Below are 14,876 nucleotides of genomic sequence, written 5' to 3' on the forward strand. Positions count from 1 at the left end.
TTTTTTTAATAATTGTTTATATAAACAATTGATTTTCTATACATTTACTTTTTCCTGAAGGAAAGAAGGAAAACATTTGGAATTTACAAATGTCAGTCAACCCAAAAATATAACTTTTTCAATTTTTGTACATTTTTTTACACTTTTGTACTGGTTATGATTTGTTTTAGACAACAACATGCTTCTTCCATCACCAATTGTACATAGACATAAAACTTACTGCTACTAAACATAGGACCTTCATCAGACTTCCCTGGTGGCTTCCTCCTGTTAGATGAAAAAATTTGACTGCAAAGATAACAAATGATTCTGCTCAAGGATCAGTTAATGTTCTTCTAAATACATATTGGAATTGGACAAATAAGTCAGCAGTCTTATAATACAGTATACTTATACATATGGTTTCTTTACAGTACTGAGAAATGGAACATTGCCAGTGGTGGTCATACATTTTTTATATCGTATGTTAAATATCTATATATTTGTTTTGTTATTTGCAGAGTTTGATGTTCATGGTAGATCTTAAGATTATTTCTGTTAACTTTATATGTAAATATTTTTAAATTCCTGAGGATTCAGCTTGGATATATTGTAAAACAAGCACCGGTCTATTGTTGATGACTATCAGTAGGTTGCCCACTTGAAGTCTTTTGGTTTGATGAATGCTTTTAGGTTGCTGTCTCACTACCATATACCCCACAACTTCCGTTGAATCCATTGAAATATATATAATTCATTGTCATCAGATTGTCTTTAAAGACTTAAGAAACTCATGAAGTAGATGAGACTGATCAGTAAATATTTTGAATTCAGCAGATTTGTTACTTTCAGTACAGTATTGTATTGTAAGACATTATGATTTCATGAATAATTTACAAATTGTCTAGCTAAATATAGAAATATGCCTGAAACATTCATACATTATATGTTACAGCTGAAGGACGCCTCCAGGTGCCGGAATTTCTTGCTCAATTGAAGACCTGTTGGTGACCTTCTGCTGTTGTTTTTTTATTTGGTCAGGTTGTTGTCTCTTTGACACATTCCCCATTTCCATTCTCAATTTTATACAAACTACCAAATGTAAACTGTCTAAACACCAACACAGGTATATTTTTTTTTTCCTGACAAGTTTATATAATTTGTATGTAACTGTATTTCAGACAGATGATAAACTGAATGTTCACTTACTTGTATAATTCTCTGATCTTTATCTGTATAGGTACTGAGGCACCTTTCTGTACAAGTTGTAAAGCTCTTTGCATAAGCTCTGTTTTTCTTCCTGTTTTATTTCGACCCGCATATCCTAATAAAACTTGTAGTTCAGACACCCTGAAGCTCATAACCATTTGCTAGAAAAAAACATTAAAGATATGTTACAAAGGATACGTTGAGATTTATTTTGGTTATGATAAATCCTGGACGTATTCGTTTACAGAATTAAGGGAACAAATCTCAAGGCTTTATATAATTAGAGATCAATGAATCCTATATTTTGAGATAACATGTAGGAGGTTTATCTTTAAAACATTGATGTTTTATAAATTAAATTGTATATCTGATTTTAGTGGCAAAGGTCTGCAATAATACTTTGACCTGACATGATTGGTTACAGCTGAATATTACATGAATAATACATTCTACAGAACTACATTATGTACAAGAATTAGGTCCAAAAAAAATATAAGTCTGTTTCCTGTTTCCCGACGGACCCTAACTCAACCCCCCCGACCCTAAATCTTTTTATTCCATTCCGAAAAAAAGAGTTTCCGGTCCGATCCCGATTCACATCTCACTATGCCCAAACAATCAAAATTTATTAATCTAATAATTATTCTTTATTTCAAATCCACCAATTTTAACAGTTTTCTATCCGCTGACTTGTTTACATGTACCGAATGCTAATTTACTATGTGACAAGATAAGCGGTCAATCAAAACCAACAATCAATAATCCGCTATGGGCATAGAAATCTCAACAGATGATGAGATCCATCAGTTTCCAGTCCTGTTAGTATAATAGTCCCAGTTTTAAGTAACATCATATGCAGTGTTCCATTATTCACAAATCTGAATCTTATACATTGTCATGATTGTAAGAGAATTTCTTATAATTTGATCAGATCTACGAACAAGCACTTACCTTTATTTCTATATTTACTATTTTATATATTCAAAATTCAAACGTTTAGAAACAAATTTACATACTATGTCCTTTTTCACATGTGACATTTTCCTCATATTATGTTAAAATAGCAAACAAGTTCAGTTACACAACTGTAATTTTCTTTGAAAATAAGGAAGTCATTAATGCTTAACTTGGAAATTTTTATATATAATTTAAAATTGAGAAAAAAAATAAACATATTTTCGGTTTTCATTGTTTTGTATCAAACTTCCAACATTGTTTATAAATAGAACGACCTTGACACTCCTTGGATCTATTAGCCGTGACGATAAAATGTTCCCGCTTCGTGATTTTAAACATTCAATGTGAAAAAAGTTGTTCGAAAATTTAATATCTGTTAAATGTACATGACCGTTGTTAATAGTTCTGGTTAAACTAACTCTATCATATGTCCGAATTCCAAGGGATATTGAATTATCGACCAATAACACATTGTTTTCAAATCTAGGTCACTGCTAGTTGACGAGGATGTCAAAAATATCGAAATAAAAGCTTCTTTATGTTGATCTAGAAGGCAAAAATATATATCAATTTAGATTTACAGGTAAGAAAATACATCTATGTATCCGATACAACCCTTAAAATATACTTACTTTCAATAAAATTTATGAATCGATAGAAAAATTGAACGACACTTACCTTGAGCTCTCCAGCGTCCGCCATTTTGTTTAATTTACTGCGCAAGCGCTAAAAAATGTTGACCTCATTTCCGCTAAAAACACAGCAATGGCTGGGAAAAATTGTAGGTTATGAAACTTTAAAGGACAAATTCCTATAAACAGACAACCAGAAACGTTACACCTTTGCCATTCGGTGCAGACAAAATATACATTGTCATGCTTTTAAGACACATATAGATCATCATCTTCCATGCATTAACTTTCATACAGTTGAACGTTTTCACGTGAATTAAAAAAAAGGGGGAGATATTTTTGTTTTTCGTTAACTGTTATTTGCAACAAAGAAGACCTGATTTACTTTATATCAATATTTATACTGATTTTACCATGGGCTGACCCATTATGCTTAATATTTTACCACAAGCTTAATAAATAAAAAATATATGATGTGGGAGAGGGGTGATAGGACCTCTATCGGACTTGGGGATCGTGTGTTTTTAAGCTCAGGATTTTGGGATTGACCCTTTCGGGATCTGGGATATTTTTTTTTTAAATTCGGGACCTCTGGATTTTGTGTTTTTAAGCCCAGGATTTAGGGATCAGGACCCCTCCTAACCCCCCTCATGGGAGTATTGTAATCAAAGGAAGCAAGTTAACTCGTACCATGTTAACTCGTACCAAAAAAAGTTAACTCGTACCACTGGGTAGTCGTACCACTGCAAACTCGTACCATCAAAAATATATTAAAAATTACGAATATTTTATGGTATTTTTTTAAAACTTAATAAAACTAATGGTAAATTACTTGAATTTTATACTGGATTTTAAAAGACAAAAATACGAATGTTTTTCTAAAAGCTTTATTTTTTAATAATTTTGTTAAATGACTTCTGTAGATCGGTTTATCATTTTTATGTAAATAATTTTATATTTTATATGATATGATTTTGTTTTTTCTGCAATTCACTGTCTATGTATAGTGCACCACCTCTGAATTTTACCTTAATGTAATATATTTTATCCTTGTTTCTTCCCCCTTTATAAATATTTTGATATTTTAATATTACCCGTTAAGGGGTGTTCCTTATAATAGGAAGCTCATACGAAGAAAAGAAAGAAAAGAAGCTGATCTTTCAAAGTAGTCATATTCCAGAAGAAAGTAAAAAGCTTTAACTGTACCTTAAGTTGAATATCTATATCCAAATTATCCAAATGAAATTAATTAACGCTGTAATCCATGATCACATATCGAATGCTATGTTTACAATTGTTGAAAGCCATGTGCTTTTTGGCGGGCAAATTCGGGAACAGGAACAGTTACATTTCATTGTAACTTATTATTTATAAAAAGTAAGAATTTCATTTTTGAAATCATTTTGATTAACTGTTAGGATTTTTTCATGAAGAATTAATTTGGAATGATTAAAATTTAAATTCAATAATTATCAGTAAAAGTTTAAAAAAAAAAGTCAAAGGAGACATCAGAGACATATAATACAATTTTCTCTGGAGACATCAAAGCAAATTTGCCACGGTATTTTAAATTTCTATCCAATAGACAGGGAACATTAACTACAAATTGGTCATCGTTCTTTCAAATTATATACATTTTACAGACTTGAAAGGTATTGAAAGTAAATTATAAACATCACTAAAACCCATTTAAATGCATTTAAATAAGTTGTTACGAGTTAGCAGTGGTACGAGTTTGCATTGGTACGAGTTTTTAAAATGTGGTACGAGTTGACGTTGGTACGAGTTTACAATGGTACGGGATAACTATAATTCATAATCAAAATATGATTGTGTGTATGTGTTAATAATTGCCTGAATATAACAATCCTAGGCTTTAGTCATTTGGTCATTAATGTGGTCGCTCATCCATGTGGGACGTCCGATCATGATAACATCTAGGTTAATGACTCAAATATACCATGGCATGGGAAATCCTGGAATTCCTTAATGTGAAATAGTAGTCTTCTAATTGTACATTGGTAATAGTAAACCCAAGTATATTTAGTTTCAAGTAAACTGATGTATACCATATTTATAACAGTATGATGAGAACAACCGAAACAATATATTTACAAAGGATGTGTACTCATGTGTTTGAAGAACAAGTACATGTACATCATATTAGAATACACTTAAACAGTATTTGTCCCCACATTTGGACATCACAAAAGTTCCTGTGAAATTTGACCTCACAATGATCAGTGATTGTTGTATGACGTCAAATGTTCAAGTGAAATAGATTGCAAAATATATATATATATAGAAACAAGGTGTACATGTATACTAACTTGCTTCTAGATAAAGTAACACTTGTTTACAAAATTGTCTGCCATTTTGTAAGAGTTTGACATCACAATTTTAATGTGATCGTTGCTTAATGTCAGAATGTTATTCGAGCAGCTCTGAAGTCAATTGGACACAAAATTCAACTAAATACTTGTACATGTATTATGCTGCACAAAGAAAACAACATCATTGTAGATTACTGAAAGGAAAATATTTATTATGGTCTACATATTTTGCCATTAACGGTGGTGTCTTCAGGACAATTTAAACATAGGAAAAAAATACTGAGATACATAAAATGCTGTGTTCATGTATATGGCCTTAACATACTTTTATCCTAAATTTTCCTTTAGTTTAATTTGCTTAATGCTGCTGGACATTAAACCATCATCTTTCCACTCATTAACAGACTATTAACTTAACTATTTCCATGTCTGTAGTGATGAACATAATCTATGTTTAAATGGTAAATCATTGAAATAAGTCAGTTCCACAAATTACTTTAACCTTTTAAACCTTATTCTTTAATAAATCTATAATCCAATTTGCCAACCTCTATTCTTAAATATATATATTAAATATTTCTATTTTCAGTGTTACTGTTGAAGAGCGGTTTCAATCCAGCGCTCAGTCTGTTATTAAGGAGACCAACTCCATTAACAGCAGTTTGTAGAGCAGCAGGCTCACAGAAACAGGCTGTTCAAGAAACAAACAGGTATACAAAAAGTTATACCAATTACTCAAATGTTCAAGTGGTAAATTCAATAAAGTTATTCTGAGAGTATGGTTGCGAAAATATGTACAAAAAATAGAAGTCCTTAAATGATTATACATGTATGTGTATAAAATATCTCAAAGGAGTTCTTGTGTATACAGTGATGAGACTTCTTCTTCTTCTGTATGTATTATACTTCCATTTAGGAACACCAAGAATTTCTTGTAGCACTTTAAACATATATACACTATAAACACAAGTTCTCCATAGGTCCTCTCAGGGAAATATGTACATGTATACACGACCTATACTACTAAAGCTGGTCTCAACACTATATTAAGTAAAGTTTATAGAAAAAAGGAGCAGACTACCTTGCCATCACCTTAATCACTTATATGTATATATTAAGACAAATAATATATATGTTTTAAAGTTACTGATCACTTAGAAATATTACACATTTGATGAACTTGTCCCTTTGGTAATTGTTTATGTTATTTTAAATCTTACTTACAGTTTAAGTCTTTTAATATATAGCTGATGACACAATTTCGGTAGATATTTTTGAAATGACTGTTATTTGATCAATATTAAAATTTTCACTAAAATTTGAGCAGTCCAAAATCAGAAGCAATATAGACTCATGGTTTCCAAAGAGTTCAAGCCATTTCTTTTCCCCAATTGCATGAATAACTTCTAATTTCAACCGGCTGTACACTATGAAGAGCTGGACATTCTAACAAAATATGTTTAATATCCTCTGAATATATCGCACATAGCTGGCAAATGTGATCAGCGTTTTCAATTTTAAATTTATATCTAGTTGCTTGTGTCATAAATGTGCCAGTCAGTATCCTAGCTTTTGTGATGCCTATTTTCACTTCTGATACCATTGAACGGAGGAATTTCCATAATGTATGCGGAGTACCAATAGACAGTGCAATTACATTTATATATTTAAGAGTTGATTTATTGTCAATTTCAGCTTTTAGTAAGTTTGTCCATGTCTTCTGGATTGAACATTTACCCTGATATTTAAATGCTAATTTTGATGGTTGTTCCAGTAATAGAGAATCAATATCTGGTAACTCATACAGTTCAGTAGAGACAAGGGATAACCAAGCATATTCCTTACTGAGTGACCATTAACTGTTACTTATTTATTTGTAGTTCAAAACAACCTTTAACAGGGCCAGGGATAACAGAGTCTATTTCTTACTCACCATTTAATGTTATTTAATTCTAGTTCAGAACAACCCTAAACAGGGCCAGGGATAACAAAGCCTATTCCTTACTGACCATTTAATGTTATTTATTTCTAGTTCAGAACAACCCTTAACAGGGCCAGGGATAACAGAGCCTATTCCTTACTCACCATTTACACCTGCTTTACAAGATGCTTCTAAAGCACAATGGGTAACAGCACGAATTGATGATGCAGTTGCATGGTGTAGGAAGGTATATTAACAAATAATTAATTTTTTTTTCAAAAGGTCTCTTTTTTTAACTATCTACTATTTCATTAGCCAAAATATTTGTCACGACTCACATTGTGTTGTTTCAAAAGTTTTGGATTCTATGAATAATGGCAACCATTTTGAATCAAATGATTATCCTGTTATTGATATACTGTTTACATCAGATATATCTGGTCTAGTTAAATTAATACTTTTAAGCACTGTTACCTTATTTTATATCTATCACATATACCAAATGCTCTATACTTTAATTTTATAAAAGGGACAGACGTATACAAAGTTCTGCTTTTGCTACTGTTCATCCAAACCAAAATACTTTTGTCATAATTTTCTCTTGAAAACAAAACAGAACTTCCTAAAGCTTAGTATCAAGCTTTCTGTGAGCATGCTATATATGGTATGATTCAATTTTACATCCATCTGAAACTTATCAACTTTCTGTGAACTGAATAATTACATTTGTATATCATTATTTAGCAATTGTTCAGGTTTTTACCACTGTAAAACTAGTTATAAATAAATGTATATATATATTTTCAAAGTTTTAAGGGACAAAAAATCACTGTTATTTATATTGCTTAAAACTTACAAAGCTTGTCTTCATTTCATATTGCAATTTAACTATTTTCACTTCTTTAAAAAAAATGTGCAATTGATATTCATTATTATATGCAATAATAACAAGCAGTAAAATGAGATGTAGGAAAAAAATCATTGTATGTAGAAAGTACATAATTATCTCCCTTTAAACATTATATGAGTAAAAAATACACATAAATTGAATATTATACAAAGAATAAGTAGACAGTTAATTTTCTAAAGATTATATAAATTAAATTAAAATATTATTTGAGAAGTATACTTATATTTATGTAAGCTCCTAACAGTATTTTCAAAATAAAATTAGCTTTTGACATGTTTGATTCTCACACTATAAACTAATTTGTGTTGTCTTCAAATTTTTCTTCTAGGGTTTATGAAGTTTATGAGTAAATACATCAATGTGTCTCTTTATTTAAATTTAGGCTTGAATTATAATAAAGTAAAATGGTGGGACTAGATGTATATACTTTGTGAGGTGAATGCTTGTAAAGCTTTTTCTTAAATACTTATAAGGTATACTGGTATAACGCCTGTCATTTTTTTATGCTTCATTTGACTTGGTATAATTATAAATTTTAGCGTGTATAATTCTAGCTACATTTACCTCTGTTACTGTTATACTTTTCTATTTTGTCTTTTTTGTTCAAATTGTTGAATGCTGCATTATGCATTTAGATTTTTATACCCAAGCCTCCATATTTAAACAGTCTGCACAACTAAACTGGGAATAATTTATCTTTAATCTTTCTGAGATTTCATGGAGAAGGTTATGGATCTAAAAATTCTTGCCAACATTAACTTCTGATGATTAAGACTCATCTAATAATCTATCTGCATTTGAGCATGATAACTATAACTATTGTAATGCTTTCATTATGCTTACTATTGCCTCTCTGTATTTAATTGCTTTCAGAATTCTTTATGGCCTATGACCTTTGGTTTAGCCTGCTGTGCTGTGGAAATGATGCATTTTGCTGCCCCTCGATATGACATGGACAGATTTGGTATTGTCTTTCGTGCTAGTCCTCGACAGTCTGATGTTATGATTGTAGCAGGAACACTGACAAATAAAATGGCTCCAGCTTTACGAAAAGTAAGATACATCATTATTAGGAAGAAATAGTGAGATCAGAACCATTAATGATTTTCTCTTTCAGAGTTCAATTTGGCCAATGACTTTTGGTCTGGCCTGTTGTGCTATAGAGATGATGCATTTTGCTGCACCAAGATATGATATGGACAGGTTTGGTATAGTCTTTCGTGCTAGTCCACGACAGTCTGATGTTATGATTGTAGCAGGGACTCTCACCAACAAAATGGCGCCTGCTTTCAGAAGAGTAAGGTTTATATATCAGTTTGATTTACTTTTTTAAAAGTTGATAAATCAGAAACTGCAATGGATGTTTGAAATGAGGTTGAAATTGGACTAACTGTATCCATCATTTCAAAACTATTAAAATTGTATGACAATTTGAATAAATTCAGTCATGCAAGAAAAACTTATCCTTTTGGTCTGGTGTAGTTTTTTTTTAGAGAATTGCATACAAAAACAGAATACTGAAATTATTGCGATAATGTGACAGTGTTATAAATACAATAATAAAACTTGCCATTTGATTTTTTATACGACCGCAAATTTTGAAAAAATTTTCGTCGTATATTGCTATCACGTTGGCATCGTTGTCGTAGTCGTCGTCCGAATACTTTTAGTTTTCGCACTCTAACTTTACTAAAAGTGAATATAAATCTATAAAATTTTAGCACAAGGTTTATGACCACAAAAGGAAGGTTGGTATTGATTTTGGGAGTTTTGGTCCCAACATTTTAGGAATTAGGGGCCAAAAAGGGCCCAAATAAGCATTTTCTTGGTTTTCGCACTATAACTTTAGTTTAAGTTAATAGAAATCTATGAAATTTTGACACAAGGTTTATGACCACAAAAGAAAGGTTGGGATTGATTTTGGGAGTTTTGGTTTCAACAGTGTAGGAATTAGGGGCCAAAAAAGGGCCCAAATAAGCATTATTCTTGGTTTTCGCACAATAACTTTAGTTTAAGTAAATAGAAAATAATGAAATTTAAACACAATGTTTATGACCACAAAAGGAAGGTTGGTATTGATTTTGGGAGTTTAGGTCCCAACAGTTTAGGAGTTAGGGGCCAAAAAGGGACCCAAATAAACATTTTCTTGGTTTTCGCACCATAACTTTAGTATAAGTAAATAGAAATCTATGAAATTTAAACACAAGGTTTATGACCATAAAAGGAAGGTTGGTAATGATTTTGGGAGTTTTGGTCCCAACAGTTTAGGAATAAGGGGCCCAAAAGGTCCAAAATTAAACTTTGTTTGATTTCATCAAAATTGAATTATTGGGGTTCTTTGATATGCCGAATCTAACTGTGTACATGTATGTAGATTTTTAACTTTTGGTCCCGTTTTCAAATTGGTCTACATTAAGGTCCAAAGGGTCCAAAATTAAACTTCGTTTGATTTTGACAAAAAATTAATCGGTTGGGTTCTTTGATATGCTGAATCTAAAAATGTACTTAGATTCTTGATTATCGGCCCAGTTTTCAAGTTGGTCCAAATCGGGGTCCAAAATTAAACTTTGTATGATTTCATCAAAAATTGAATAAATGGGGTTCTTTGATATGCCAAATCTAACTGTGTATGTAGATTCCTCATTTTTGGTCTTGTTTTCAAATTGGTCTACATTAAAGTCCTAAGGCAGTGTTCTCCCCAGGCCCTTAAAGGACCACGGGCCCGCGATGTATAATTTTCTACCGCGGTGGTATCGTTATCACCGCGATGTATAATTTTTCTCCGTGGTGCTAAAGTTGTCGGTAAAAAAAATCAACTTTACATCAAAATTGACCAGTACTAACCAGTTTAATCCAGTATTGACAAGTAGATTGTTTACACCACGTGATCGATTTACCTGTTGAGGTCAACCTTGCTGATTGGATTTAATCGATGTACATGATTCTTTTGTGTTTTAATTAATTGAGAGATCATAATTTTAATAACAGACTTGTGAGGGACAAGCAGACATTTGTAAATGAACCCTATTACGCCAGTCTCAAGTCAAAATAATTTGTCTTTTAGGAATTAATTGTGGAGTTACTTCCCCTGATTTTGCTAATTACAAAAAAATGCTCCTCACATATAATTTCTCATTGCAAATAAAAATAAAGTACAAATTGAATGCAAAATTATATTAGAATATTTTATTAAGGATAAAAACATTCTTAGAACATACCAACAAAAATGCTTTGCAAATTATTTTTGAGAATCATACCATTATTGATGCACAGACATATTATAATAAGCAGGTATTTTTCTTATAATGGTAAATATTTGACAGTAAAAGGTGAGGAAAGCCTACTGCCACAACTGTAATACATTGATATGCAGGCAGGATACTAGCTAGGAATGAACCTTGTGAATAATTCTATAAAATACTCTCCATTCTTCAAGTATAAACCATAAAAATACATTTGTTGTTGTGTAAAAGAATCAGGTCTAAAACTATGGAAAATAGTTTTTAATTTACTGAAGGTTCTGTATCAAAATCAAAATCTTGTTCAAAGTTCATTGTTATGGTGAAATCAAACATGGGGAATGTGTAGTGTAACAACAAGTATCGGGACAAAATGGCTTGATCAAAATATAAGAAGTGACTTTAGCTTAAAGACTAATTGTGCTTTCTTTTATTTATTCTTCAAAGATATTAAAGTATACAAACTGTTTATTGATTGAGTTTTTCTAACAATTTTCTGACCCAAAGTCCTACAACACAGTACCGCAGTAAACAAAACAAAGGCAAACAGGTAATGACAAAAAGTTACAAGAAAAAAATAAGCGTCGCAACGCGACACAAAATACTGTAAAATTCATTTCGTCACGCGTTACCCTGGTGCTATCCAAAAATCCTGGGGAGAACACTGTAAGGGTCCAAAATTAAACTTAGTTTGATTTTAACAAAAATTGAAATCTTGGGGTTCCTTGATATGCTGAATCCAAACATGTACTTAGATTTTTGATTATGGGCCCAGTTTTCAAGTTGGTCCAAATCAGGATCTAAAATTATTATATTAAGTTTTGTGCAATAGCAAGTCTTTTCAATTGCACAGTATTGCGCAATGGCAAGAAATATCTTATTGCAAAATATTGTGAAATAGCAATTTTGTTTTCAATTAGAGTTATCTTTCTTTGTCCAGAATAGTAAGCAAGAAATATCTAATTGTAAGATTTTTTTTTATTTGGAGTTATCTTTCTTTGTCCAGAATCAACTTAAATCTTTGTTATATATACAATATGCAATGTATATTCACTTTTTACTGCCAACTGATAAATTAAAATAATCTTTACCATTCAGTGATAACAAGCAGTTTTTTTACATCTTAATATTTTATGATGTATTTAAATGAGTAGTAATTGTTGCAAACTCCATTAGAAATTTTTATTGAGATTAGTTTTGGAATAAGGGAAAGGGGGATGTGATTAAAAAAAATGGGTTCAATTTTCTCATTTGAAATTTCATAAATAAAAAGAAAATTTCTTCAAACATTTTTTTGAGAGGAATAATATTCAACAGCATAGTGAATTGCTCTAAGAGAAAACAAAAATTTTAATTTCATTAGAACACATTCATTCTGTGTCAGAAACCTATGCTGTGTCAACTATTTAATCACAATCCAAATTTAGAGCTGAATCCAGCTTGAATGTTATGTCCATACTTGCCCCAACCTTTCAGGGTTCAACCTCTGCGGTCGTATAAAGCTACGCCCTGCGGAGCATCTGGTTTAAGAATCAAACAGGATTTTTCTGAATATTGCTAAAATAAAAATCTCATTTTAGTCTGAAATAACAAAATCGCAATAATAAATGCATGCAATAATTTCTGAATTTACAGTTGCTAGAACAATTACCAGTTGAATTAAAAACATTTCATTTATGATTCATTGTCAATGCTTACTTAACAACGAGTGTCAAACATGAGTACAGGGTATATATTACAATATATTTAACACAAAGTATGCAATTCCGTGTCTAGTCTAGTTTTATTTAACACACTTTATCACCTGCTAAACACAAATTAATGAGCAAAAAAAAAAGTACATGTAAGCTATGAACAGTGCCTTTGTTGATTATGAGTATCAGTTTCATGACAATGTTATTTTATTGGTTTAGTATTAGTAAGTACCGAAACAGGGAAATGCTTGAGTAAAGTTTTGCAATAATGTATAATTTTATATTGTAGGTTTATGATCAGATGCCCAATCCACGTTGGGTGATTTCGATGGGAAGTTGTGCCAATGGGGGAGGATATTACCATTACTCTTATGCTGTTGTCAGAGGCTGTGATAGAATTGTACCTGTTGATATATATGTTCCAGGTTTGTATGTCAGAGGAAGATATAGACTTGTACTGGTTTCAAAAATCTGAACATTCATAGCAACTATCTTTCTTAATTGCTATCAGATTTCCTTAAAAAAGAGTGTTTTCACAAGGGAAAACTGATACTTTTAACTTAATGTCACCTAAACAAGCAGTTTTTTAAATTTGTTTTTAGGGTTTTTGAAAAGCTTCTTTAACAATTTAAATGTAAGTGAACACTTGCAGGAAAATTGGTTAACCAATATATTTTTCATGCGAGAACTTACCCTAACTGAAAGTAGTTTCTATAGCCTTTTTGAAAGTTCACATTATCTTCTGTTATCTCTTGTACTATACTGTATAAAATTTCATAGCTTATCTGAACTTTTGTGGTTCATTCTACTTGACATTTTTAAAGCATTATAAATATATCAAATTAAAGCTGTATAATGTTCAAATGTCTTTACAAATTGTAATATCAGATTTGAATTTTGTTTTAAATATTTCCTTTCTATGTACTTAAAAGTTAGTCAGAACTTACAGGACAAAAAAACATATGCAAAAATTGGTCTAAAGTGGGATCGGTGTGGCTGTGCCCAATGCAATCTAATTAAAACAGATCTCTCATCGCTCCTGTTTTCTGATATGTCGAGTGGGAGATCTAACGAAACCCGCTTTGAGGTCACATGTGAGTGAACTAGAAGTTATGAACTTATAACAATATGCAAATGAGTTGACGACCTATTGAAAAGCCAATCTAAAAAGTTTATGAATTATTTGGACTGACCATTTCTTCGTAAATAAAATGAGTTACATCCCTTTACCTAATGATAAACTTTCAAGATCATAGAAGACTCATTTTCATTGGTTAAAAAAGACACACCTACTAGGTCACTCACTTGTGACCTCAAAGTATGTTTTGTTAGATCTCCCATGCAACATATCATAAAACAGGAGCGATGAGAGATCAGCTTTTAATTAGATTGTGCCCAATGTACAAATACAATACAACATCCATATAGAATGGGGATGTTACGTCCAGGCTCTTGTATAGGGCAAATGCAGAGAATTAAGGATGACTTTTCAAAACTTTCTCTAAATAAAATATGCCATTAGATGCTAAGTGATAATCAATCAATCAATTGATCTTTGTTTTTCAGGATGTCCACCAACAGCTGAGGCATTACTGTATGGATTTTTACAATTACAAAAGAAGATCAAGAGAATGTCACGAGTTCAGAGTTATTTTTACAGACAATAGAGCAGGAATCTCGTGTACAAAAACTTTCAAACTGTTTATATACTGATAAACTTGTGCTTTGATACATTTGAAGTTGATTAAATTATTCTGTTTTAAGTATTTATGGCTTTTGATGTTATATATGAAAAATATATTAGACATACAGACTGCAACACACACCACATGTTCCAGATAACCTGTCTTGGTACAGCCATTGATGTGCTGGGTTAAAATCTGTTAAACATGTGCTTACACAAATACATGTTATCCCAGTGATCAGACAGGAAGTAAAAAAGAAGACATTTCAGACTGATGTATTGTACATATGTAAATATCTTAAGTCTTTTAAAAACTAT

The 14,876-nt window shown here is 31.2% G+C and overlaps 2 protein-coding genes across 10 annotated transcripts in view; one reads left to right on the forward strand and one right to left on the reverse strand.

The window, feature by feature from the left end:
• LOC134715082 (E3 SUMO-protein ligase PIAS2-like) overlaps window positions 1–2,913 on the reverse strand; it is a 22,870-nt gene extending 19,957 nt beyond the window's left edge. For 4 of the 8 annotated variants that reach the window (XM_063576982.1, XM_063576980.1, XM_063576979.1 and 1 more), the window contains exons 1-3: window positions 2,824–2,913; window positions 1,189–1,349; window positions 221–267 (exon numbers count right to left, since the gene is read on the reverse strand). In XM_063576982.1, the coding sequence (XP_063433052.1) occupies window positions 221–267; window positions 1,189–1,349; window positions 2,824–2,847 (232 nt within the window). In that variant the 5' untranslated portion in view covers window positions 2,848–2,913. Of the gene's footprint in view, window positions 1–220; window positions 289–1,188; window positions 1,350–2,823 lie in introns of all 8 variants that reach the window. The other 4 variants (XM_063576981.1, XM_063576977.1, XM_063576976.1 and 1 more) reach the window with 1 other exon arrangement.
• LOC134715084 (NADH-quinone oxidoreductase subunit B 2-like) lies at window positions 2,873–14,640 on the forward strand. Of its 2 annotated transcripts, none has more exons than XM_063576984.1 (6): window positions 2,873–2,926; window positions 5,700–5,820; window positions 7,143–7,278; window positions 8,815–8,994; window positions 13,164–13,299; window positions 14,441–14,640. In XM_063576984.1, the coding sequence occupies exons 1-6, from the start codon at window positions 2,911–2,913 to the stop codon at window positions 14,539–14,541; spliced, it is 690 nt and encodes a 229-aa protein (XP_063433054.1). In that variant the 5' UTR covers window positions 2,873–2,910; the 3' UTR covers window positions 14,542–14,640. The 2 variants fall into 2 exon arrangements, with proteins under 2 accessions (XP_063433054.1, XP_063433055.1); XM_063576985.1 differs by lacking the exon at window positions 8,815–8,994 and adding an exon at window positions 9,059–9,238.
• Window positions 14,641–14,876: the final 236 nt, after the last annotated feature.

This window comes from Mytilus trossulus, chromosome 4, assembly GCF_036588685.1.
Source record: "Mytilus trossulus isolate FHL-02 chromosome 4, PNRI_Mtr1.1.1.hap1, whole genome shotgun sequence".
Lineage (NCBI taxonomy): Eukaryota > Metazoa > Mollusca > Bivalvia > Mytilida > Mytilidae > Mytilus > Mytilus trossulus.